General features: G+C 43.2%; 1 protein-coding gene across 2 annotated transcripts in view; it reads left to right on the top strand.

Annotated features, from left to right (window-relative positions):
• LOC125701575 (MLX interacting protein) overlaps nucleotides 1–25,115 on the top strand; it is a 45,073-nt gene that overhangs the window by 3,901 nt on the left and 16,057 nt on the right. The window contains exons 1-9 of one of the 2 annotated variants that reach the window (XM_048963797.1): nucleotides 17,665–18,623; nucleotides 19,685–19,791; nucleotides 20,126–20,211; nucleotides 20,952–21,041; nucleotides 21,293–21,334; nucleotides 22,533–22,704; nucleotides 23,099–23,188; nucleotides 23,679–23,770; nucleotides 23,895–24,558. In XM_048963797.1, coding sequence (XP_048819754.1) covers nucleotides 19,785–19,791; nucleotides 20,126–20,211; nucleotides 20,952–21,041; nucleotides 21,293–21,334; nucleotides 22,533–22,704; nucleotides 23,099–23,188; nucleotides 23,679–23,770; nucleotides 23,895–24,558 — 1,243 coding nt within the window. In that variant the 5' untranslated portion in view covers nucleotides 17,665–18,623; nucleotides 19,685–19,784. Of the gene's footprint in view, nucleotides 1–17,664; nucleotides 18,624–19,684; nucleotides 19,792–20,125; nucleotides 20,212–20,951; nucleotides 21,042–21,292; nucleotides 21,335–22,532; nucleotides 22,705–23,098; nucleotides 23,189–23,678; nucleotides 23,771–23,894; nucleotides 24,559–25,115 lie in introns of those variants that run through there. The other variant, XM_048963796.1, reaches the window with a different exon arrangement.

Genomic DNA, 25,115 nt, shown 5'->3' with positions numbered 1-25,115 from the left:
GGCAATGGTGCTAGCAGCTTGCAGATAAAACGCTTCCAGAATTTATCTGTGCATTTTTATATGCTACCTGTGGGAGCAACTCTGACAAATGCACCTGTGCTCACTTCATAAATTAATCCTAACTCGAATTGAGTTGCTGTGTTATGAGCACTGGGTGGTAAGGTATGCTGTGTTCAGAGCATAATGTGAATCAGGACAGTGTTACTGAGCCTATTACCTTGCTTAAGTCAAGTGCTTGATATAGTCACAAGCTTTTAAGCTCTATTTAATAACTGGTGAGTTGCGCCGTGACAACCTTGAGCCTCAGGAAGGTTTGCAGAAAGGTTGCTGAGCTGTGCTCATTTCAAAGATGCATTTGTTTTGACAAAGTAAATATTTAATAGAGATTGTGTGAAAAGGTCTTCATTAAAATTAAGATTTGGGTGACTTCAGTGCTACGCATGCCTGGGAGGAAATGATAAATTCCGAAGACAGATTTAGATGCAGGAACAACCCTTTTTTTTTCCACCAGGCTCCGTGCCTGGTGCTTTTGGTGGCTTGTGCTCTTTGTTTGGTTTGGTTTTTTTTTGCTTTGCAGGGTGCACTGCAGAGGTGTGGTCTGCAGTAATTGCACTTCTTATAAAAACCGTGCTGTTGATATCATCTTGTGATTTACCAATCCATCTGCGTGTTGTCTTGTAGTTTTCTTGTCCTGCGTTCCCAAGTAGTGAACAGATCTTATTTTCTGGCATAAATACAACGTGAATTTCATAACCGTCATTTTTGTTGGGTTGTTGAAATAGGGAAATGGGGAGTTGTGTGTCCTCAGATTGCCAAGTTCTTGGCTGAACTGCGAGATCTGGCATTTCTTTTTGTGAGGATTTTGTGTTGTGTGATTATGGTGGGCTTTGAATGAAGTAGAATTTGGCAGCAGAAATCAGCATTTTGGTTACCTGTTTTTCTTTCTTTCCTCTGAATGGCAGGAGGAATTAAAGCCAAAAAAATCCCAATTTCTCAGCTTTCCTCGTGAACTTCTATCTACTCCTTTTGTAGTTCACAGAATCATTCTTGTTTGTTACTCTTCCATGTTGGGGGAAAAAGATTTCCCCACTCTTGGAAGGCAGGGCTGATGGTACAGCAGCTGCTCATCTGTCTTTATATCCCCGAGCCTTAAACAAAGGGGTCCCCACAGCTGCTGCAAGGTGGGAAGTGGTGGGAGGTGTAATGGAGCTGTGTAGCTCCACTGAGCTTATGGGCAGGCATTTCTGCAATGCCAGAAAGGTGTTCTAAATTTGCAGAGAAACTGAAAGGCTTGAAAGACAGTCAGCTCTGTGAGATGTTTTGTATGAGTGGAATTTTTCCCCTAGTCATGATGCTGGGTGATCTCTTGAAAAGAAAGGGGAGTGAGAGGACAAGGTGTGAGGTGGGAGGCTGCCTGAGATTTGTAGTAAAATTACAAGGATCTTTGAGGAGTGCATTGGATGAATGAGAAGGGCCAAGTTAAAGGCACACAGTGGGGTCGATAGTGGTGATAGAGGTCGTGGAGATGAAAACAGGAAGGGGACACAACGATACTATCAATAAAATGGGAGCAGGGGGAGTGCGAGGGCTGCTCTGGTGCTGCCTTGCTTCCTTTTGCTATGAGAAAGAAAGGTTTGTCTCTCTAAAACAAAACAACAAAGCTGATCAGCTTAGAAGCTTGGAGCAGTTAGGATCTAATCTGTTATTTCATTTTTAATTAACAGACCGTAGGCTATATGCTAGCTACTTCCTTTCCTTTGTATGCAGAAATTAATTGCATTTACAGTTTTCCTCATCTGTCCTTTGATATTGTACCGTCACAGGCATGAACAGTCTCTTTAAAGACAAAACTTCTAAGCTACTTCTGAGGAAAGAGGCGAGCTTTCTGAACTCTTTGATGGCTATTGAAATATTTTACAGCTGTCCTATAAACTTTCCTTTCGCTCTGGGAAGGAAACCTTTAAAATATGTATAAAACAATTCTATAGATGCTTAGAAAAAGTTCTTGTTTCAGTGACCTCCAAAGAAAATAGAGTTGGTTCTTTGTGTTCCAGACAGTGATGGAAAATTCTGAATCTGATTATTTTTAGTGCAAGCTGAAGTTACACTATTGTCACAGTTTCTGAAGCAGGAAGGCTGGGAAAACAGGGTTAGGAAAAGCTAGGCTTTCCTGAAATCAGTTCTGCTAGTTTTACTGCTAGAACAGAAATTCTAAACGTGGGCTTCTCAAAATATGTTTGTTTACTCAGAAGGGAGCTGGAGGGTTGTTTCTGGTTATTTGTTTTGAATGTGAAACATGCTGTCTTTATGCTACTTGCAGTAAAATTAATGTAGGCATCTCTTTGTAAATCAGGCAGTAATGGCCATCGGAAATGTTTTAGCACGCGTTTGCTGCAGCTTATTTGCTTTGTGACATGAACACAAAGCCTTTCTCTGGCCCTTAGTTTCTGGCTTGTTGATCTTAGATAAATCAGCTAACTGCTTACTTTTCCCTTTCTCTTTCACGAAAGTGGAAAAGACACTGCAGAAAGCCAGGTGTGTGCAGCAGCCTTTTTGAGAAGGGGTAACAGAGGCATAAAGTTGAGCAGTGATCTATCATGGGAACCTAAAAGGAATCTATATCAGAGGTGACAGTTCAGCTACAAAGATAAGTAATAAAGGCAAGGAGACAAACGGAAGATTTAGGAGGAAATGAGGGAAAAGACTTGCAGCTTAGTGACACCTGTTAGAAAAGGCATTGCCTTGTAGCTGATGGGGAGCTGCAGATGCAGATTACGGGGTAATAAAACCAGGCTGGTATTTTAACAGTAATCTAAATGCATCGGGAAAGCAGCGTGCTGCTTACTGCCTTTGGCACTCGCTGGCCTGCGGGTGAGGAGCACCTGCTCACGGGAAACGGGGGCTGTGAGCAGCACCGTGCTGCCTGAGAAAGGGCTGTGGTGTGTGCCATTGCCAAGGAAGCTTGGACAGCCGAGACATCAGCTTAGGATTCTCAGGTCTGTTTTTGACCATTCCCCTCTGGAATATCTGTTTTTTTGTTTTCTGTTTTTTGTTTTTTTTTCCTAGAAAAATCCTGTTATGCATAGAGAAGTTTGGCCTTGTGTTTTGTTGTACTTGGAAGTCTAAATGGCATCCACCTCCTTAAGCTGTCAAACACTTCACCGCCAAGCGAGGCATGACCCCTTTCTGTAAGAGAAATTTGCACAAAAGGTGAACGTGGCGCTCCAGATGGCTGCAGGGCCATGCTGTCAGGCGACTGGTTGCATTCTGCGAGCTTCTTGTCTGCTCCCCTCCCTTGGCTTGATGCACAGCAGCTGCTGGGCTCGCTTTCATTGCGCTAAGCGGGTGTTGGACTGAGCAGATGGTTTGGCTGCTCAAACTCACATAGGGATAGTTCATCTGCCTGTCATTCTCATGCATGTGATGATTTCTTACAGGTCCCTTGCAAGCTTAAAGCCCCTGACGAGGAAGTGGGAAAGGAGTGTGTGAAATGGGGCTCTGGCTGTTCAGTTGCAGTGTGAAGGTTTGGCTGCAGGGCAATTGTGATTCCATCTCTCTTGAGTAGGTTTATGTTTGACCTTTAAGGTATTCAAATCCAGAGTGCTATTTGGGAGCAAATTTAGCAACAGTTAGTTACTTTTGTGAAACACTGTTCAGGCTGTCAGCTGTGTTTTCCTATGAATAATAGAAAATGGGACTGGACGTGGACAGGACCTAGGGAAGCTGTCCAGACCCACATCACAGCCAAATGGTTCCCTTGGCCAGGCAACCTGAGAAGTTAGCCAAAACATCCCTGCTTGATGCCCTGTGCAGGAGGCAGAGCAGGGGAGCGCTGCAGCTCCCAGCCCATGCCCACTGTACGCTGAAGGTACAAAGCCCAGGTTGAGATGAGCAACTCTGGCAGCTGCTTCATTCTCTCTGAGCTATGAAGCAAAAGGTGACAGAACAGACAGGGAGCACCTGCAGATCACCACCTGGATTTCATAGAGCAGGGTGTTCGAATCTGGTGTTGTTTAATTGGTGATATGTTAGTGTGTTTAGGCCAGACCTCCGCTGACCTACAGATAACCCTTTTGACACGATGTGTTTTGTGACATAGCATGATGCTATTGGAAAAAGGATTCAGCTGTTTAAGTAGCTAAGCTTTCTACTTAATGAGTAGAAAGCTTTTCCTGAGATGTGTAAAAAGATTTTAATGCCTTGTCAAATTTTAATGGCTCGTTAAAGTTTTGTCAGACAGCTTTTTGATCATCAGAACGTTATTTACAGCACTGATGCACAGTTACAGGCTTTCTCATCTCTACTTGTAGTTCAGCTGCATGGAAGCAGTGATTGCAGTCTTTTATTCTATATTTTAATGTGTTTTATTATTTGTATTTTTTCTGTATTTGGGAATGCCTTGCTATGTACAGAGAGAAGTGTTTTTTTTTAATGTCATGGGAGATCTTTACATTTCCAGAGGTTATCTTTCTTGTACATTTAAACCACACCAGAGCAAGCAGAGGATGTCTTTACAGATAAATTACATGTTTTGTTTGTGTTTCTCTCTTTAGTTGCAGATAAACAGTGTTTCCCTGTGCTTTCCCTCAGTGATGTGGGAACTGAAGCACAGAATTTTGGGGTAATGGTTCAGAGCCGAAACAGAAGAAGGAAGGAAGCTTGAGAGACCTACCCTCTTGGTTTCAAAGGGAGTTATCCTTGTACAAGTACAGCAATCTGATGCTCGTTATGGTTTTGTTTCTGCACGAGCACAAAAAGATATCTTCCCACCTCAGCTGGAAAATAAAAGGGTGGTCTTGTCTTTGCTGGAGTTCAGTGGAATCTGCTTGTTCTGGGAGTGGCTTGTGAGTAAGAATGAGATGCAGAGCTGAGCCTTGTGGGTGACCAAGGGGGTAAGGGGAAGATCCAAGTGGCCCTGTTGTTGTGTAATAGGTTGGCCCTTTTGAAAAAGAGGATTGCCATTATTAGTGTTGGAAGTGAAACAGCAGCTGTGTTGTTTATGTTTCAGTCTTGCAAATCTAGGGGGAAGGTGGCAGCTTGCAAGTCTCAGCATTGTGTTTGTGAGGTCTTCTGCTGTGCTTGCTTCCTGTGGTATCCTTCTAAAGGAGTGAGAGCTCACATGAACTGTCATTGAACAGCTGTGGTTAACGCAGGCGCTTGGTCCTGGGGCTGTGACCTGGCAGGCTGAGTGGGAGAGCCATGCTGGGCTACTCTTCAGTCCTGCGCTTTGCAGTACATCTTGTACTTAGATCAGATCTGCAGGACCATGCGTAAACAGGATAAGGGCTTTTCTTTTCACTGATTCTTCCAGCACTGAAGTTTGATAGTCCTTGTATACCAGCAGGGTTGGGATTTTTTTTCCTTTTAGCAATATTTCTGTGTAACAAGATTCAGGGACCTGGAGGATGCTTTTGCCACCACTTTCATTGTGTTCAGAACTTTCCAGCATGGGATGTTTACTCAAAGTCCTGGCCTCCTTTTCCCTCTGCCACTTTGTTTACTCTCTCTTTCTTCAAGGTCTCACAGTAACCGGTGCTGTGCTGTGGCAGTTCAAGGACACAGCAGCTGAGGTGCGTGGCTCTGAGACCCACAGCAGGGCTGCAGAGAATGCAGCCACTCCTCAGTGTGGCAGCCACAAGTTTCCCATGTGAGCCAGCTGTCAAAAACATTGCTCTTGTCTGCATTGCCATGTCCCTGCCAGGGGCTTTATCACCTTGGCAAAGTTCTCATCCCATAAAATCCTAGTGCAGGATGAGATCAGCAAACTAGGACTGGTGGTACAGTGTCCACGCCTGCGTGATGTACTTTTGTGTCTTTGGACAGCAGCAGTTGGAATGAAGTGACACTGGGGCTTCACAGTAGACCTAAAAATAACTTGGGCCCACTGCATTTGGTTACCATCTAGCAACTGTACATTCATGTGAGTGTGCTTGCAGCCAGCACAGGCTATTCAGCGAAACATATTCCGTATGTATCTTGAACACAGATTTTTGGCTGCTGATAATTTTTTAGTTATTTATCGTCACAAATGAAATAATTTCCAAAGGGGCAGGGAGTAATGGAATGTGAATTGTGGAAGAGCTGCTCAGTTCCTTGTGATCCGTCTTTGAAGTCCTTGACCACTCTTTATTATCTTCTCATTATGCAGACCTTTGCTTTTGGTGCTCTGGTATGACACTTGACGTAGCCTGTATTAGTTATTGAGAGCAATGACTGTAGCATGTTGGAGACAGGAAATACCTGGGCTTTGGCCCTGTCAGCTGTTACGGAAGTGCCAAATGGGAAGAGGCCAGTGGAAGGTGCTGTTTTTCTGATGTACCAAACAGTGGCCAGAGCTGTTATCTGCTGCCACGTTTTCCACAGCAAAGAATGATATAATTAATTTTCTAGGATGTTTGGTTTCTGCTTATTATGAGGAGTATCTAAATGTGAGCAGGCTTATCCATGGCAAGTCAAAGTCTGCTGATGGTAGTGATGGTGGCAGCTGTCTGTAGCGGAAGACTTTGTTGTGTTTGTGCAAAAGGCAACACAACAAGGTCTGAGTTCAGCTAAGCTGAGCTGGGGGTTCAGGAATGGGCTGTGAAATTTGTTGGTATGTTAGCAGTACGTAAGGACCTGAATGTTACCTACCACTCTGTTCGTGTTAGCTCATTGCATGGAGTGTTCAACAAAGGTAGAAATGTTTCCTTGTATGCTTTTGAACTCCTGCATATTAATGTCTGCACAGATATTACAGCTTAGTCCAGCTTTCTATTTGCTTGGTAAACATCTGTCCCTGCCGGGATGGAGGGTGAGAGTGCTGGAACAGAAAATTAGGTGGTGGTGTGGCGAATGTGGGAAGGCAGTGAGAGGGAATGGTCTGCTTTCTTTTGCTCTTTAACGCAGCTTTTGAGAAAGAAAATTGAAGGTTGTAGTAGGGGAACAACGGACGGCCTGGGAACACACACAGAAATGACTTTTTTGGGTTTGAGGATATAGCACTTCTAGGAAGGAAGAAGTAAATCAAAGGATTTTGGTATTATTGTGAAATAGTTTGATTTGCTGCAGAGCCAGAGGAATACTTTGCCTGTTGTCATTATTTATTACAGCCTTAGTTCAAATGAACCTAGTGATGAGATGGGGGAAAACATTTGACCAAAGACAAAAATATCCCTAAGGATGGAACTGTATTTATTTTAGGTGCTTAGCAATCATGTTTGACACCTAAAAATCTGTGAAAATAGAAAGCAGACATTGTGAAATAGCTGAAAGCCTGCAGCAATCTATCAAACACTGGGATATCTGAACCTGTTGCAGCAGTCACTGTGGTGCTTCTTGTCTATTAAGAATGCCATTATCCCTCCCTTTTCCAGGCAAAGAGCTGCTAAATCAATACACATTCAACTCACCCAGGTATGAATAAAAGAGTCTATAGATGTAGTGAAAGAAGTACCACAGTTCTTCTTATGTGCTTTTAGAGAGTAGATAAATATCATTTCCCTTAACAACTGAGAAGTGTTTACAAAAGACCAACTTCTCAGAAATGTGCACTGAGTCAAGGTATGCAGCGCACTCAGTTAACCCACTGCATGAATTGGAGCTGATTTAAGCTCTTGGTTTCCTGACCCTGCTGGTAATTGACAGAGCCACATTTTACTTTGGTTTGTCCTGAGATGTGCAAGGCCAGCAGAGATGTGACAGCAGGGCTATCGTGCCTTTACCAGTTTCCCTCAGCAGAAACATGGGAAGCATGTGGGACTGGAGGGAGTGGGAGCATGCTGGGGACTGGAGGGAGTGTCACGCAGACATGTCCTGTTCTCACTGTTCCCAAAAACTTGTGGCTGCTGCTGGAGTGCTGGGACCTTTGGCCTGACCCATACGGCTGTTCATACAGCCCTTACAGTAAGGCAGGAGACATCTGTTGCCAAGGACTGCAGTCAGCTAGACGCTGTTGTATCAGCAGTGACAAAATTCCAGGCAGCACTTTCACTGTTTGCTAACCTTTTATCTTTGTTAATAAGAGGCTTGTCTTTTGCCTTACAGAAGCTGCAGCCTTCAAGCACGCTCATTTTGTTGTTTTTTTTTTTTTGCGGAAACATTGTGGGTTTTTTTTCTGGGCAGCACAGGACAGTACATGTCAGTGGCACTGGGCCTCTGGAAACTTCAGATAAGTTCAGTGTGTGTTGCTGTGTGGCTGCTCTTGGTGATACCAGCCTACTGCTCGGCTGCCTTCCCTGAGAGGCTGCTTGAAGGTTTTGGCTATTCCTCTGCTTTATGAAAGCACAGCCAGTATGTGTGTGACTTGAATGCCTCTGTGATCTGAGTCATTCCTTCTGTAAAGGAGGGGAAGGAGTAATCAAACTGCATCGGAACAAGAGGCATTCCTGAGTTCTGTTCTGTCTTGCAGTGTGAAATAGTTAACCCTTCTAAGGAACCACGTGATTAGATTTCACTTGCTTTATCAAATCAGCAAATATTATCAAAGAGCACAGTTCAACTTCGAGGCTCTGCAAGTAGATGTGTGCAAATCTGCAATAGAAGCCAATTAATTACTGTTTCTAATAAAGTTTTGCTCAGTGAAAGCTCTGTTTAAAAGCCCAGCATGCATCCCATCTGTTTTCAGTATCCAGTCATACAAGTAGAACACTTGGATCTCCAGTAAAAGTCTTTGCAGAGCTTAAAGAGCCTAAATTTTTACTAGCAGTTTTTATGAGCTGCATTATTAGGTTTGGGATCTGACCTCTGCACGTGGTGCTTGTAGCCTGTGTGGGTACAGTGAGCTTTTGGAAATGGGGACACAGCTCCTAGGAAGGTTAGAGACTGTTTTCCCTACACCAGTAAATGTGTGACACGCTATTTAATTTGAGCACTCCAAGGAACTCTACAAAGTGAAGGCTGAGGCTGTTATATTATGATTTTTTTGCACGTGGAAAAAACATGATTTGAAGAAGAGTCATGGGGGAGGGTCGTTTGGTGAGGGAGGATTTTTGCAGTAGAGGTTGTTTGTAGTGAGGTTCAGGAAAGTGCTGATATTGTAATTGTTTTGCTCGGGAAGGCACCGCTTGCTTTGGGACATAAGCCATGTGGGACTCTTTGAAGATGTGTCCTTGGCAAGGGGATCATTCGTCCAACTGTGTCTTAACCAATGTGAGGGTGAATGATGGGCAAGTGTCTGGACTGTTGTGCTGAGGGATATTTGGTCATAGTGGTTCCTGTGAGCAAAGGGATGACTTTATAAGAAATGCCACTTGGAGGGCTGCCTGCATGTAGTCTGGAGAGGCAGGAAGTACAGAAAAGCTTTAAACTGCTGCTTTCAAACTTCCTGTTCCTGATTAGTATATAGCTCTAAGGAGAGAGAAATTTGAATGGCTGGAAGAGCTCTGTTGTCCTGGGATCCTGCGCAATCCTGCTGACCAGGAGTGACTGTTGGGAGGTCAGGGGCAGAGGGAATCCTGCTTGTCTGGTGCTGCTGGCAGTTGTTCCTGTGTGATTTGTGTTTGTGCAAACTGACTTGGTTTGCTGTGCCCCCAGGACACTCTTCCCCCCCCCCCCAAATGCAATGCACTCAGCAACAGTTCTCATCTTTCCTCACTTTTCCAAAAGCTTGGAAACATAATTGTATCATAACCGCTATGACCTGCCTATTCACCCTAGTGGCTGACTTATTTCTTGAATGATGCCAGCGTTCAGTTTTCAATGCCTCTGAATTTGTCTTTCTGCTTCCCTTAAAGGAGACACTGGAGGTGGGGAAGGATTTTGAGTTTGCTTTCTGAGCAGCGATAGTGCTCCATTTTCTCAGTGCACTGAGCATCCTGAAAACTTCTTGGCATTCCCATGCTTCTCAGCCTTCCAGTTTTCAGCAGTTTATTGCTGAACAAATTGCATTCATTTTTACTTGTTTTTTTTTGACAGGCTTTGAAAGCGTTTCACATTCTTTTGGCCCGGTCTGATCTTAACATCCCCGTGTGGGAACCAGGGCTCCAGGACTCTCCCTCAGCCTGTCCAATCCTAAATTGGCAACGAGAGCCGTGTGGGAAAAGTGACACGGATTCCGTGTCATCAGCATTAGCACGCTTCTGCCTCGTGTCCCACTTAATTCAGCCCCGGCTCACTTACACAGCCTGTCAGGGAGCTGGGGAAGTTTCCACAGCCTGCTGTCTGCTGGCCTGGAGATGAAGGCCTGTTCCCTGCCCAGCCCCCCCCGAGGCTGTGAGCTCTGTGGTGGCTCCCAGGGGTGTCCCAGGGTCCTGCAGTGGGGCCAAGAGGAGCTGTGGCTCCGCAGGTCCCACCAATGAGTGCCTCTGGTGTTGGTGGAGTTATTGAGAAAGCATTGGTTTGCACTTAGTTCCAACAGAAGTGTTTTTCTGTGAAGTCTATATGGCCTTTTAGAGATGCTTTTCATTTTTCCCCCCCAAGCTCCTTTTCTTCTCATTCTGGTCTGTTTTATGTTAACTCTGGAAAGAATTTTCTCCCTGCATTATCTTTCTGTGGGACTTTTTTGATCTTTCAGTGGCCTTAATAGTGACACAGCTGTGCCTTTCGTCTGCTTCTGTCCTTTGTGTAGCTTCTGCTCTAACTTTTATGTGAGCTTTCAATAAGCTGCATGTGCTCAAGTCTGTAATAACTGAATTTGGTAACAAGTCTGGTGTTCCTTGTGCTGCAGGGAGCTGCTTGCAAACAGATAGTATGAAAGCTTTGTTTTGCAAGGGGAGAGGTGGGGAGCGTCGCTTCTTTTTAAAACACTTAAGACATTTTCAGAACAAGATCCCTGAAGACTCGCAGTGTATTTTTAGGCTGGCTATGTTGTGCAGGGAATGTTACATTATCCAGTGTGGCAGAAGTGCCGGTTTTGAGTTTCTCTGCCTGGTAAACACTTCTCAGTTCCTGTAGGTATGAGAGCTGTGCTGATCCCCTGTGCTGATAGGGTTTGTTTGGGTTTTTCAGGCGCTCTGCGTGTTAAAAGTCTCTGAACCACAATTTAGGTGCTTAAAACAAGGTCCTAGATTATCACACCTTGATCAGTCTATTAATCCAGGCTGAATCACAAAAGGATCCTGACACATTTGTTCCTAGCCCTGTACAAGGGGGTTCTTGCCAGCAGCTATCCTTATAATTGGGAAGGGGCTCTGCGCAGCACTGGTTCCTGATCACTGTTCTTGACAAGAGCTCTTTGTGGTGTAAAGCAAGTTTATTGATCGTGTGTGAAGCCCTTTGTTGATGTGCTTATCAGTGCAACATGCTGCTGATCATCACAGCAGCTGCTGACAGCAGGGAAAGCTCCTCTGCTTCCCAGCAGAGATTTTTGTAAGGAAAGTTCATGGCAGAACAATCTTGTTAGATAGGTACAGGGTGCTTCCTTTGCCTCACCGAACTTGTAAGTCATCCTTGTAAGTCATCCTTGAGCAGCAGAGAGGATGAAGAGGAGGAAAAGGGTGCCTGAGTGTTGTGATTGTTTTCTGACAGGGAAGTGTGCATCAAGGAGGAAGCTGAAAAGAAAGCTGCTGGAGAGAAAAGTGCAGCAAAGAATCTGGCTTTTATCACAGTCCTCGCTGCTGCACCTCAGGGTGAAGTCACTGGTGGGCCATTGCACGTTAGAGTCATGAGGTGCTTTAAGGCTGGTGGTGTCTTTTTCTCCTTTCGGGCAAAGAATAAATGTTCCCTAAATGGAAGTTCTCCAGCTGATTGCACTAAAATAGTTTTGACAACTTGGTGGATGATGCTGGATGCTCATTTTCTGGTCATCCTGGCCCCAGGCACAGCACTGACTGTGTGCAATCCTGGTACCAGTGAGAAAGGCACAAGAAAAGAGGCTGTATTTGAAGCTGTGCAACTCTAGTTGGTTGCCTTCAATTCTTGCCCTGCAGCTTGCAGGCAGTAAACAGCTGCTGGCATTCTCTGAGCAGGCTTCATGCTTACTGCTTTGAATACAGAGATAACGTGCTCATTTTGTTACAAGGGTGAGGCATTTAAAACATGAAGCATTAAGCTGCACCGCAAAAAAAAAAAAAAAAAAAAAAGCTACCAAACATTAAAAGAAATTGACTTTCCACCCTCTTACCCAGCAATTATTGTAGGCTGCTCTGGTAGCACCTTCTGTTCTTAATGCTGCCCACTAATTCCAGCTGTGTAACCACGCTTTTTGTTGTTTAACTGCTTGATCTGAACTTTCTCATATTTAAGCCAATGATTTTTGGATGAGAAATTGTTAAAAGAAGTTCAGTCTGTTCCATTAATAAAATGTCTTGCCCATATTGAAGTAAGAAAAAAGGGTTCCAGTCGTTTCTGAAAAATGCTGCTACCCAAAGGTTTGTAGCAGGGCCTTGCATTCTTTGGTGAGGCTGTTGCCCATGTACCACTTGAACGCTCTTAAGCTTTTAAGCTTGGTCAGACTGGAGTCTTCCATGTATCCAGTAGCTGCTGAGGTGGCAGCTTGTCGCCTGGAGGGGACAGAGAAGGGCAGCCGTGGCTTTGGAAGCAAAAACACCTCAGCTGGCTGAGCAGAGAAGTGGCTGCTGAAATGTTAATAGGTCCATTTCTCAGTTTTCCAATGCAGAATGGGAATGAAAGCACTGTGGAGAAACCTGTGAGTGGCCTTGTTGTTAAGCCTAAATAATAACCAATACATTCAAGTATGGGCACTGAGAAGTAAACAGCATTAGGGGCCAGCAGTGTGCTTAATGCTTGAGATGTGCTGCGTGCCATGATTCTGTGCACAGGCAGAGAGACTTAGGATATGGAAAAAATTGCATGTGAGCCTATAATTAAACCTTTTGATCACAAGCAATATATATACATACATGCAGTATGAATTCAGATGCTTCTTGCCTTTTTTAGTGTTTGAATATGCTACCATAAGTATCATTTTATTGAGTTATCATTAAATTCCACATAATAAGCATGCATTGATGTTCAGTTCCAATAGAGATTTGAAATCCACTGCCTTAAAAAACAGAATACACTTAGAAGTGGTGGTACTTTTCACTTTGTGTGCTCTCCACATTTACATCTTTTCTGCCAGAATAAATGACAGATTGTCATTTCATACCAAAATAGGAACTTTGGGTGGCAGTGTTTATTTAAACAAAAATCAGAGCAATTTCCTATGGAGGACTGTTTTGTTTTTTTTTAATGTACGTCTGTATTGCTACAAAAGTTTTGTGGCTCTTAGCTGTGAGATTTTCTTACTGTTCACTGTGTTTGCGCTGCTTTCTTCTGAGGGAAGGTCTGATATTCTTAACTACAGTTATGTGAGCAATGCAGGTGTTGCTGGCAGACACCAGAAATAGTTCAGAAAACCCACGTTATTTTAATGTTTATTTGTAAAGGCAGGAAAAGATACAAACTGATCCTATTTTGTCTGAGCTCTCCAGCCAAGTGAGAGAACAGTCAGGACTGCTTGCTTCTCCTGTCTTCAGTGACCAAACACTGAAGCGTTCTTTACATGAGAGCATCTGATGGTTCTTTAAAGAAAGCCTTGATATTTAATAGTTCAAGTACATGATGTCCTGAAAAGCTTTGATATTTGTGAAGTATGTGATCTTTGTAGATGGGTGAAGTATGGCAAGGATCAAGGAGAGGTTTTGCTCTCCAAGGAGAGCGATGGATGGTGACAGCAGGGTCAGTTTCTTGGTATTTTGACCAAAGCATCATTGCTGTTATTTATGAAGTTTTTTTCTCCTTTTTGCTGTTCCAGTTCTGTAAAGAAGTGAGACCATATTGGGTGAACATCAGAGAAGTGGGAACATTTTTGGAAATATCCTTTGATTTCTTTGTAATTTTTTTTAAACTGGGAAACAGAAACTATCCAAATATTTTGAGTCTCTAAATAGACACTGGCTGAAGGACGCTGCAGCCTCCAGGTCTCCTGGAGATTTGTGCTGGCCTTTATTCCCCTTCAGCCCGTGCTGTCTCAGCGTTTCTCCAGTGGTCCTTCCAGCTGTCCACAAGCCTTCCTGGAGCAGCTCTTGCTCGTGTTATGTTTGGCTAAAACTGCAGTGCAGGCCCCTTTTGCTCGACTGACCTAATGGAGAGTGAAAAGCTGGCAGCGTAGATACAGCAGTGTGTGCAAAACGTGGGACTCTGTGCTGCTCCTGCTGAGGAAGACATGGAACAGCACCAGGCAGTGCTTGAGACCCAGCAGTGCTGAGCTGTGCTTTTCACTGCCAGTGGAGATGTGTTCTTTGTCGGAGCCCTGACCCCACGAGCCTTTGTTTAGGCAAATTAGCTTTCTGACTTAAAATGTGATGTTTTTAAGATGAATAAATGAAGGCTTGTAATGTGTCTGTTTAGCAAGGAGTGTTTGCTCCTGTGGTGTGACTGATCTCTTACTTTGCTATTCCTCTTCAGGAGGTGCATCCCTGGGTGTGGGAGGTCTAGATAATGTGTCCCTGGCAGGTGTTGCAATTCCAGCTAATCACTTTTTTTAATGTTTCTGTCATGAAAATGATGTATTTAGACAGAAAGTATTTGTGCCTTTTACTCCCTTTGACCAAAGTATTATTTTTCAATGGAGAAGAATTAACGTATGGGAGTGTTTGGTTGATTTGGAATGTTTTATGCAACTTCAGCGTGAAGCCCCTATTTGTGGAGTGTGGGCAGGATGAAAGCCCTCCTCAGCCTGGAATCTGCTGCTGCACGAGGATTCCAGGTAGGGAAGATGAACTTTATAACCTCAAGAAAATGAGCAACTATGATGCTTGTTTGGCTGGGATTAGTGTCCTGAGGCTGCAACTGGGATTAACTTTGTAGGTATGAACTTGAGGATGTGAAAGTGTGGCCTCCATGCAAGTCCTGCAGACTTGCTCAGTGGAGGAAAGTTTGTGTGTTTCACTTGCCTGCTTCTCTGGTCCAGCAAACAATGCATATAATCTGATTCTCTGAATGAACCTTTATTTGGGAAATATTGTTAGTTTTGGCCCTTGCGGAGCTGAGCTTACAGGTCCAGCTCCCCAGCAAAACTGATTGGAGATTAAAAAAGAAACTAAAACCAATTCCTGCAAAAAATGCTGGGGAGAAGCCAAAGAGTTCCTTTTCTACGTTGCTGAACAGCTTAATCTATTCAGCTACTGTAATATCAAGTCAGATTTTTTTCTATTGAAAGTCTCTAAGAGTCTCTACCATCACTTACTATTAAAAGAAAAATTAGTCTACCTCAAAAGATTGAATGGCCACGTATGGGAAGGAATTGGAAAACAAATGCAGAAGAAGGGAGTTTTAGGATAGGAGTTATCAAGGCAAAAAGGATATTCCAGCACAAAGTTGGTGGGAATCTGTTAACAAACAACAAAGTACACTTCTGTAGTTTGTTCCTATAACTGAATGTACAAGATTCAGGTATGAAAAAACATTTGCTTTCATCTATATGACATAAGATACATATCGTCTGTATGAGAAGCTATTCCTGCAAGTCTGTGGTGGCTGCATGTCGGTACCTTTGCTGTGTTTGCTGAGAATATATATTTGGGCAGCAGGGTCAGGCCTGTGGAATCTGAGCCTGGCGCTCAGAGGTTTATGTTTGAATTCCACTTAGGATAGATCTAGGCCAGGTGCTGCTATGTGAGTGCAGAACTAAAAAATAACTTCTGTGCTGCAGTCAGCACTAGCAACAGCTTTCCTTGTCCCTAAATACCAAAATAAGTGAAAGAGGGTGGGAATGAAGCTTTCACGTGCAGAACATAGCGGTCTGTCAAAAATCTGTCCTACTCCTAACTCTCATTCACACACTTTGTAGCTATGAGCATTTAGTCTTACTGTTTGTCTCCTTGTTTTTAAGCAAGAGTTCATGCAGTGCTTTTCCTCTCTCACAGGGTGTTTTTCAGACCTCTTGTGCAGTATTTAGTGCACTACAATTGCAAAATAACGTGCCAGCTGGAGCTCCTCTGTTAGCAGCATTTGCGTGTCATGGTGTGCAGTACAAACTTAATTTTTCTCTGAATGGGGAAAGGGGATTTTTCAAACTGGTGTTGGAGGCAAAGTTTTCCCTAGTGACTTCTGTGGGGAACAAAAAAGTTGGAAACATAGCGACATGCCACAGTTGTGATGGTTTCAGAGGTAAATCAAAACCAGGGAACTGCAGGTTGAGTTAGAAACAACTAAGATGTTTCTGCTGTACTGTCCTGTGCAGTTTTAGTTTAATGCTTATGCAAGGCATCTATTAATTGTCTAGATAAGCTGTCCAGAGCAGCCTCCAGCAGATCAGTCGTTCTCTGCCTTTAAAGTCCTCTTTGTAGAAACCAGTGTTTCCTGAAATAATGATTTTCTCGTTAGTACTGGGAAAAAACCACGACAACCCAATCTCGTCTGGTTTTGTACAAGGAAGTCACATATTTCTCCAGCACTGCTTGCATGAGCCAGCACATCCTGTGTGCTGCTGGCACACAGTCCTTTTCTGTCCAAATGTGGAGGGTGGTGGTGTCACATGGCTTGATGTTGTCCAAAGTCCATCTTAAAACTCTCTGGTTTCAGGGAGGAGAACAGGGGATTCTTCTGTTGTAAGTCGTTTTACGGTGTCAGAGCGTGATCATGTTACTACTGATGTCACCAGGAGTTTTTCCACTGCCTTTAGAGGAGCTGGATTGAATGGTTTATCAGTGTTTTAATTACAAAGGGCTACTGGCTTAATTCTGAAGTCATCCTAACAGCTTTGAATGGCATCTCATGTGCCCCGTACCTGTTAAGGAAGAAGGTTACTCATTTGTATTGTCCCTGCTGGGTCAAAATCGTCACTAAAGTGCCCTATAAGATCACTCACTAACTCATTAACTGATCTGTTAGATAATATTTGTGAACTATACACTTAAAATTGTGTTCATTGCTAATCATCAGCAGAAGACGTCCCTGTAACATACGGTCAGGGAAAAGGCCTCCATGGGTACTGCTTGCCTATGTATGCCAGGAGTGCTTTATTCTGGATGTTATTAATTTAAACCAAAACGCTGAGGTTCTTAGAGGTAGAGCTTTGACTAGAAATAGGTATTGTCAGGGCAAAAGTCTGCTTTGCAGAGCGTTGGAATACCCACCTTCTCCTAAGATAATTTTTAATTTCTTGTAGAAAAAGTTAAAAATCGAATGTGTTTGTATTTAAGGAGATCAGGTCATGCCCTCACTACAGGCATCTGTTTCTTGCATCTTGCTGTGACTCTTGAGACGTTTGAGGGTTTTCTGTTGCTTTTAGAACACAGCTGTTCTTCCTGGAACTTCAAAAATATGTGGAGCTGTGTGTTCTGCTGACAGATCAGGTGTGTATGTGCCTGCTTGGATCTCCATTGCCTCAGAAAGGTCCTGAGCTGGGACAAACTATCAAAAATCTTGGGAATGGGCTCTGACCTTTCTTGGTGTGTCCAGAACTTGCAGGTGAGCTGCAGCACAGGGAAGTGGCTGCCTCGTTTCTCTTCTGAGAGCTGTGGCTCCTGAAGCTCATAGGGGCTGCTGTGTCCTACGGTGCTTCCAGCTCTGGTGGCTCTGCAGCTGCAGCTTTTGCAGTTGGCTTATGGTTGAAGGTGTTTGGTTTTGGGAGATGGAGATCTCTACATGAGAGTTCTGAATTCCTGAAATGTATTGTGCATTATCCATCGAGCCGTTTTCACTCACTTGGAGTTTGGCAATGGTAAAGATAGCAGTCTCATACTTCAGCATTGCTTGTGTGAGCCAGCATGTCCTGCGCAGTGCAGGCGGTGCAGCTGGCAGCGAGGCAGCAGCGAGAGCTGTGTTCCCTGCCTCCCCCAGCTCTTGCCTATGGCGGGATGTAGCTGTCACAGCCTGTGCCTTCTCAGGGATGCTTCCCTCCTTTGCAGCCAGCACTCCTGGGGAGCTGCAGCAGCGGTTGTAGGAAGAACAAGGTTTGGGAAAGCTGTGCTCCCAGGTACGCTGGGAATGTGCAGCTGTTCAGCAAGCCCTTCTGTGTCCTTGAAGGAGTTGTGGTGGTCGAGCAGCTGGGGAGCTGGCAGCAACAGCAGATAGCGGTTATCTGGGGAGATGAAGTTGTTTTCTTTGTTTCGCTTTGCTTTGCTTCTTTAAAACCTGGAGGTGGGTTTCAGTTAGGCTGCTGCTTTCAGTCGCAGTGTTGTTCCAAGTAATTGAATTTGGACTAGTATCTAAATATTGTTGTCAGCTTCATGCTGTTTTCTCTCGTTAAGGGTAGAGGCGTTTCACTTATGACCTCAAGCTGGGTTTGTACTTTGCTCCCATGGGAACTAAAAATAATAATTATTTTGAGAATAGGTTCTTAATCACTTCCTTCTTTTGATGCTCTACTTTTTGTTTAGTATTTTGGAAGAATGTAATAGAGAACATTTTAAACTATTTGTGTTTAAATTCCAGTTTTAATTGGCTCCTTGAAGATGTAATGATCTCTTGTATATTCTTCGCAGTTCCTTTCAGGGATTTTCCTTTTTTTATTATTCTAAAGAAAAGCATTTGTCCTTGTTTTGCTGAATGAACATTACTAGTTTTGTTGCTTTGGCAGACTGTCCAGACACAGGCAGCAACTGAGATGAACATTGAGTTGACAGACTTCTTAGTCAAAGGCATGTGGGCATTTTGTCAGTGTTAGTGATGTGTCAGCGTGTTAATGACTTATTTCTGAACTGTAAATGCACACATGAGAAATGGAGAAGCCGTGTCTTAACCTGGATTTGAAAGAAATGGTAAGCAAGAAACTTGAAGATTTTGGGATGGAGCTGGTTGTGCAGGGAGTGCTGGGAAGGTGGTGAGACAGCTTGCGGAGATGGGAGGCATGTTCAACAAGAAGAGCAACAGTAGACTTGCAGAAAGCTTGCAAACAGAATGAGATGATGTGTGTGGGGTTCTGAATGAATGGATGGATCCAATGTCTGCCTCAAACTCGCAGATCACAGAAAATGAGAGGGGGAACCTGGGAGAGGGGCAGCACATGTACTTGAATTTGTGTTTTGAATGTACTACATTAGGACTATTTCCTACTTCCTCTGATCTGTCAATAGCATGGATTAATGATTCATGAAGGTGTTGTAAGGGCTGGGAAGTTGGTGTTTGTTGTGTTTACATGTTGCTTCTTCCTTTTTCCTCTCCCCCAACCCTAAGGCTATTCATACGTCAGCTATTTCTCTTTCTAGTCTTCCCCTTCTTTGGAGAAATGTTACTATTTCTAGGCTGATGGTGAATCTGTGTGCCAGCTTGCTCAGCTGTGTTTATCAGCACTATAGAGGTGGTGGGTGGTGGTTTCTCTTGGGCCGAAACTGGTATTTCATTCATTCTTTCCAGTATTACCATTCCAGAAAATCAGATGGAACTGCAGGAATGAACTTGTGTTGACTTCATCCAGCTCCCTGGCAAAATCCAAGCCAGATAAAACTATAATGCAGCCAAACCTGCAAGATTTTAATTTTAAGTGCTCTTGTTGTCAGTTAATGGAAGTCATAGACTGAAATTTGAGAAGACTGAATACTAGCAAGAAGAAAAATGTGTAGGGGTGAAATGAGTTGCAATCCTGAAATGCTTGCAAAACCTGTTGTGACAGTTGTTAGCAGGCAGATAAGAATATGAAGAAGTCTTGAAAACTGCTCTCTGGTGTGTAGATCAGTAAGCACTGGACAGTGTAAGGCAAAAATTGTCAATCATGGTTGCTTCTACGTCTTCCTGTTGGCAGTTTTAGGGGAACACTTCGTTCTGTAGCTGCAGCAAGAGAAAAACTGAAATCAGAATGATTTTGCTTTCTGTTTTGTTTTAGTGGGAAGCTAGTGTCTCCAAAATGGAAAAATTTTAAAGGCTTGAAGCTTCAGTGGAGAGATAAAATCCGTCTCAATAACGCCATCTGGAGGGCATGGTACATGCAATGTGAGTATTAAACTGGGCTGTCGGTTGCTATAAAATATTTTCAGAGCGACACATGCAAGAAGCAAGAAAGATCTGAAATTACTGCTTAATGAAAAGCTCAGGAATCTGCTAGAGGCTGCGATGTGTGGACAGCTGTTGTGGCTCCATCTTTGGATCAGTGCTCTCAGGGATTTCCATGCAGAGGAAGCACTGCCTGAAATTTCTTCATTTCCTGTTGGCTGTTGGGGGGGAGCCCCAGCAATATTTTTTTTCCCCCACACATTTCTGTTGTGGTAACAGGGCTCCCTGTGGAGCCCACAGTTCTTGAGCACTTGGATTTTCATTCCTGTTTCAGACCTCGAGAAGCGCAAGAATCCAGTGTGCCATTTTGTGACTCCCCTGGATGGCTCTGTTGATGTAGATGAACATCGTCGGCCAGAGGTATGTACCAGCTGAGATTATACTGTGTTTTCTACTCCGCTAGATAGGAAAGCAGCTTAGTAGTTCTGTGCTCCATTGTCTTTATTTATTTCGAAGGAGCCATTAACGTGAAGAAAGTGTGTTGTCGAACCCATGTTTCATAGTTTTGTCCTGTTGAGGTGATCAGGGAACAGCCAAAAGTCTCTGTTGTGTCTGTGTTCTAGTTTGAATGGTTAAGATTTTGACAGCCACTGCTCTCTTCTGGCTATTCAGTGATAGCTGTTTTTGGAACTGAATTTATGTGACCCTATGAGAGTTTTCTGTATCTTCAATTGATGAAGTGTAGTTTCAAGACAAGAGAAAACTTGTTTTAATCTGTCAAGGTAACTTCACAGAAAGACTGAATGTGTGTTTGTGTACTTCCATTGTCACACTTCTGCACTAAATGGAAACAAACAGTTGCCCTTTGGCTCCTTGTAAAAGATCAGTGGGGCCATTGATGTGGCAGTCGATGTAGCTCTCTGTACTGTAAAACTCTCGTATAATTTACAATGCTATACCCTTCTCTTGTTTCATCTTCCTCACAACAAACTAGTACTGTCAGATATGCTCTGGGACAACTGGGCTGCTGATACATGAGCTCAAACAGAATTAACAAGATTTCTTTCATGTTTTTTCTTCTTGAATACTTGCTTGGAAACTTATTAAACATTCAACCGTTCTGTGTAATTCATGGTATGTGTTTGTATCTGTGTTCTCAGGCCATTGCAACAGAAGGAAAGTACTGGAAACGAAGGATTGAAATAGTCATCAGGGAATACCACAAGTGGAGAACATACTTCAAGAAAAGGGTCTGCTCCTTTGCACAGTTTTAATGTAGCTTAGTCAACCAGTATGTTGTTGCTTTTTGAGTTTTGATGTCCCATTTGCTAGCATGCAGTAATACTTAAAGCAGAGATTATGCAAGTCCCACTAAATAAGAAATGATTGTGCAGTGACTAATTGTGTATGACTGGATATTGCAAGTTTTGCAGTTGAGTCTTCTACTGGTATATGTAGGATGTATTCTGACTTTAAGATCTGTTTTGTTCTCCTTTTGCAGTTACAGAAACATAAAGATGAAGATCTGTCGAGTTTGGTCAGGGTGAGTGATACCAGAGAAAAGTGGCTGCACTTACGCTTGTAGAAGCTGCAATAGGTAACAAAGCTGTAACATGCAGCAGCTTGCACAGATTAAAATCTAAACACAAGCATCCTGCTGAAGTCTTAATTAAGGTCAGACAGCTTAATGCTTCTACACCATGAAGAGCAATGTAAGATTTCTAGTTTAAATTGGATAGAGGAGAGGTTGAATCTAAAGTGCTGTGACAGAATAAATGAGAAGCAGCTTTGGATGTGCAGAGAGATCAATCTCCTGGAGAACTGGCATACTATTTCATCTTGTTACTGAGTCATAACTGGCACTACTTCCTTGCTTGTCTAACTGGATATGAGAGGATGTGTGCAGATACATTGTTGATCTTCCTGCTGTCACAACACTGGCAAATAACATGCCAGGATCCTAAAAATGGCAAGATATTTAGAAGAACAACAGTACTACAAATTAGCATGAAAATGAAATTTTTAAAAGCCATCAAATCTGTTCTAGGCATATAAAATGATCAGAAGTATTATTCTGATTTTTTTCTTTTCGGAGTTGAACATAAATCTGGATCTGTCCCAGCTTCACAAAACTCAGGTGTTTTGGCAGCGAGCTCCAATGTACCACCATGGTATTTTGGCACTGTTAGTGCTGCACGCCGACTCAGCCACAAGAAGCTATGGGTTTTTTTTTTTTGCTGCAGACTAGAAATAGTTGTCCTTAGTCTGTAATGAAGGAAGAGTAAGTAAAATCCCATGATGTTGTAATTTTTGTACTTTACACAAAGTTAGATAAAGTAAATTTCAGATTCAGTTATGCTTCAAGGTAGGAATTATTTGCTTTGAATTTTTGCTATGTTTGTTATTTTAAATCTTTGTGCAAGGTGTAGCTGCAAATACATACATACACTCAATTAAATTAGAAAGTATTGCTGCAGTTATTTGGTCTTATGTATTACTAGTCTGCACCTGTTTTTTGGGCAAAAATTTCTCCCATGCTGTTCTAGCACGTGGGCTAACTTCTGTAGAAGTGTTTTGTTGTTCAAATCTGTGAGCTGAAGTATTATTAGAAGTACCACTGATCTGTTTCAGTCCATTTGAATGGCTCTTAGAGATTTGAAAAGTGACAATCGTTCTTATATTTCTGCAGCTGAATGCTTTAGCATTGTATAGGCAGCCTGACTTTTCTTTTCTGTTGGCAGGATGATGATGTGGTTCTCTGGCAAAAAAGAAGATATAGTAGAGAAACCCCTGTCCCCATGGAGGAGGGCAGCCTCTTGGATGCGGATATGCTTATGTCTGAGTTCACTGACACCCTGTTCTCCACACTGTCTTCCCATCAGTTGGTTTCCTGGCCAAATCCCAGAGAGATAGGTATTTGTTGGCTGTCAGCTGTGTTGATTTTGCAGTGGGAACCTCTAAGAGAAATCTTGTTTGTTGAATTTCTAGTCTTGCTTAAGAAGTTGTATCTTACTTTGATGACAGATTACAATAAGTCAGAGAATGTAGCTATTGAATAGTTTGTAGCTTATTGAATCCCAGTTAATCATCCAAATTTCATTCCCTGATTGTCTGTTATCAGAGCTGTGCAGTAGTTTGGAAAGAAGGCAGTGCTCCATTTGCTTTGCAGTGTTTTTTTCTGTAAAATTCCTGAACAAGTCTGGCTGTGATGCACGTCTTGGTGTTGTAGCTAAGTGCCATATTCCTACTGTGTGAGTTACTGTTCAAGTGATACAAAGCTGATCTCTCTCTTTCTTGAATTTTCCAGCACACTTAGGAAATGCTGACATGATTCAACCAGGGCTTATTCCTCTCCAGCCAAATTTTGATTTCATGGACACTTTTGAACCTTTTCAGGGTAAGAATTTGATGTATAGTCAATTAATTTCTTAAAAATTGCAGTGATTTAAGAACCAGTGTTAAACAGTTGCAGATATCTACTCTCTTTAGAAAGAAGAGATTTGAGTGAGAGGTAAACAAAACATGGAAGTCAAAAGTGACACCTGTTTGCTGGGCCTCTGTTCAGTCTGTATCAGATCACTGAGTTTTGTGGGATTGCACTGAGAATCAGCTCTTGAGTATCTACATACAGGTGAACTAGGACAGTATGTTAATTTTTTTTGCCCCATCCTCAGCTTGAATGAGAAGTGAGGTCTGTTCTGAAGAGATGAGTTTTTTTCTAGAAGACAACAATGTATTGCTCAGTTAGCTGGATAAAGTAAACATTTCCTGGTTTCATTCCTTGCTAAATAATATTGCTATTCTTGGAAATTCTAATATTTTATGGTGTGGTGCTGGACCATAAATATTAGAAGAAAAAAAGTAACAGGTGACTTCTTATATTTCAGATTTATTCACACCTAATCGTTCCAGTGCTTATTTCCCTTCTGTGTCTGCTGTCAGTTCAAATACAACAGACAGCAGCAGTCATTCTTCTCAGGTAAGCATTCTCAGCATTTAAAACAGCCTCACTGGGGACATGTATGGCTTAAACATGAGCAAAAAGATTTTTAGCTTGAGGGGATCACATCTGAATCTGTACCTTTTTTTTTCTTTTCTGTCAGTCTCCTGTCCTGCCATCGGGTTCACTGCCCAACACACTTCCATCTGGGAACATCAGCGACGGACTGATTGCTTCCTCAGTACCTTCTCCTGTCATTCCTGATGTTGGCACTGACCATTGTTCCAGCATTAGAAGTGGGGGATCTTTCATCCAGCCAGCAGACTTTGCTCCTGACTCATCTCTGAGTGGGCCACAGACTTTTTTGCCGGTGTTTCAGACACCTTTGCCACTGCTTCAACCTGCAACACAACAGCACCAGTCCCCGTTGCCAGCAGTGCCTCTGAATACTAGCTTAAACTCTCCACCATCTGCTTTTGCAGCACCAGAAACCCAAAAGTTTGGCCTCTGTGAATCTACAGTTATCACCCACACAGCTTCTGCAACGCTGACGCACAATGCCCCTGCCACCACCTTCAGCCAGAGCCAGAACCTTGTCCTGGCAACACAGCAGCCAGGAGCAGGAGTGCCTTGTAACCTGGCTTTCCAGACTACTGTCCTGCAGGGACAGCCCCGGCCCCAGCTGCAGTCCCAACTGACGTTTGCACTCCCCAAAGCTGTTCCTCTGGCTAGTGCTGGGACAAGGCCCAAACAGTCGCAAAAAATAGCGTCTGCTCCGAAGCCTGAAACAGTGTCCTTAGTGTTAAAGAATGCCTTCATCACCCCAGGTGAGACAAAACGGTGGGTGACATTCTTTTTTGAGTGGAACTAGCAGGAAGGGAGCACATTCTTGTTTTTCTTGGTTTACATAATGGTTAAAAATACAGCTTCCTGAGGGTGTGCAAGGGGTCATCCAAGCTACTGGCATGTGGCTACACTACAGTGGGGTGCTCTGGACTGGGAGAATTGGAAGCAGTTTGATTGTGTGTGTGCAGAGCTGACTTGTCAAAAGAGTCATGCACAGGGAGGTTTTCAGCCCTGGAATTGTGTCTCCTTTGTAAAATTTCTGCTGGGTTACATAGGTGCATCATGGGTTGACCAGAGCTCTGCATAACTCTTAGGCTACTAAAACCTTGTTTTTGTTTAATACTGTTCTTAGCTCTCCTTCAAAACGTTGTCACACAGTGGTGTGGCAGGGAGACTGTGTAAGATGGGGAATGGCAGGTCTGTCAGCTCGGCTGGCTGCCCTGGACAAGTCACTGTGCCTGTTTTTGCGCCATCATGCCCTATAACATTAGGGTGCTGATATATGTGCCTTAGTAACACTTTGAACATATTCTGATGC

This window comes from Lagopus muta, chromosome 17 (genome assembly GCF_023343835.1).
Source record: "Lagopus muta isolate bLagMut1 chromosome 17, bLagMut1 primary, whole genome shotgun sequence".
NCBI lineage: Eukaryota > Metazoa > Chordata > Aves > Galliformes > Phasianidae > Lagopus > Lagopus muta.
This window is presented reverse-complemented; position numbering and strand designations above follow the sequence as displayed.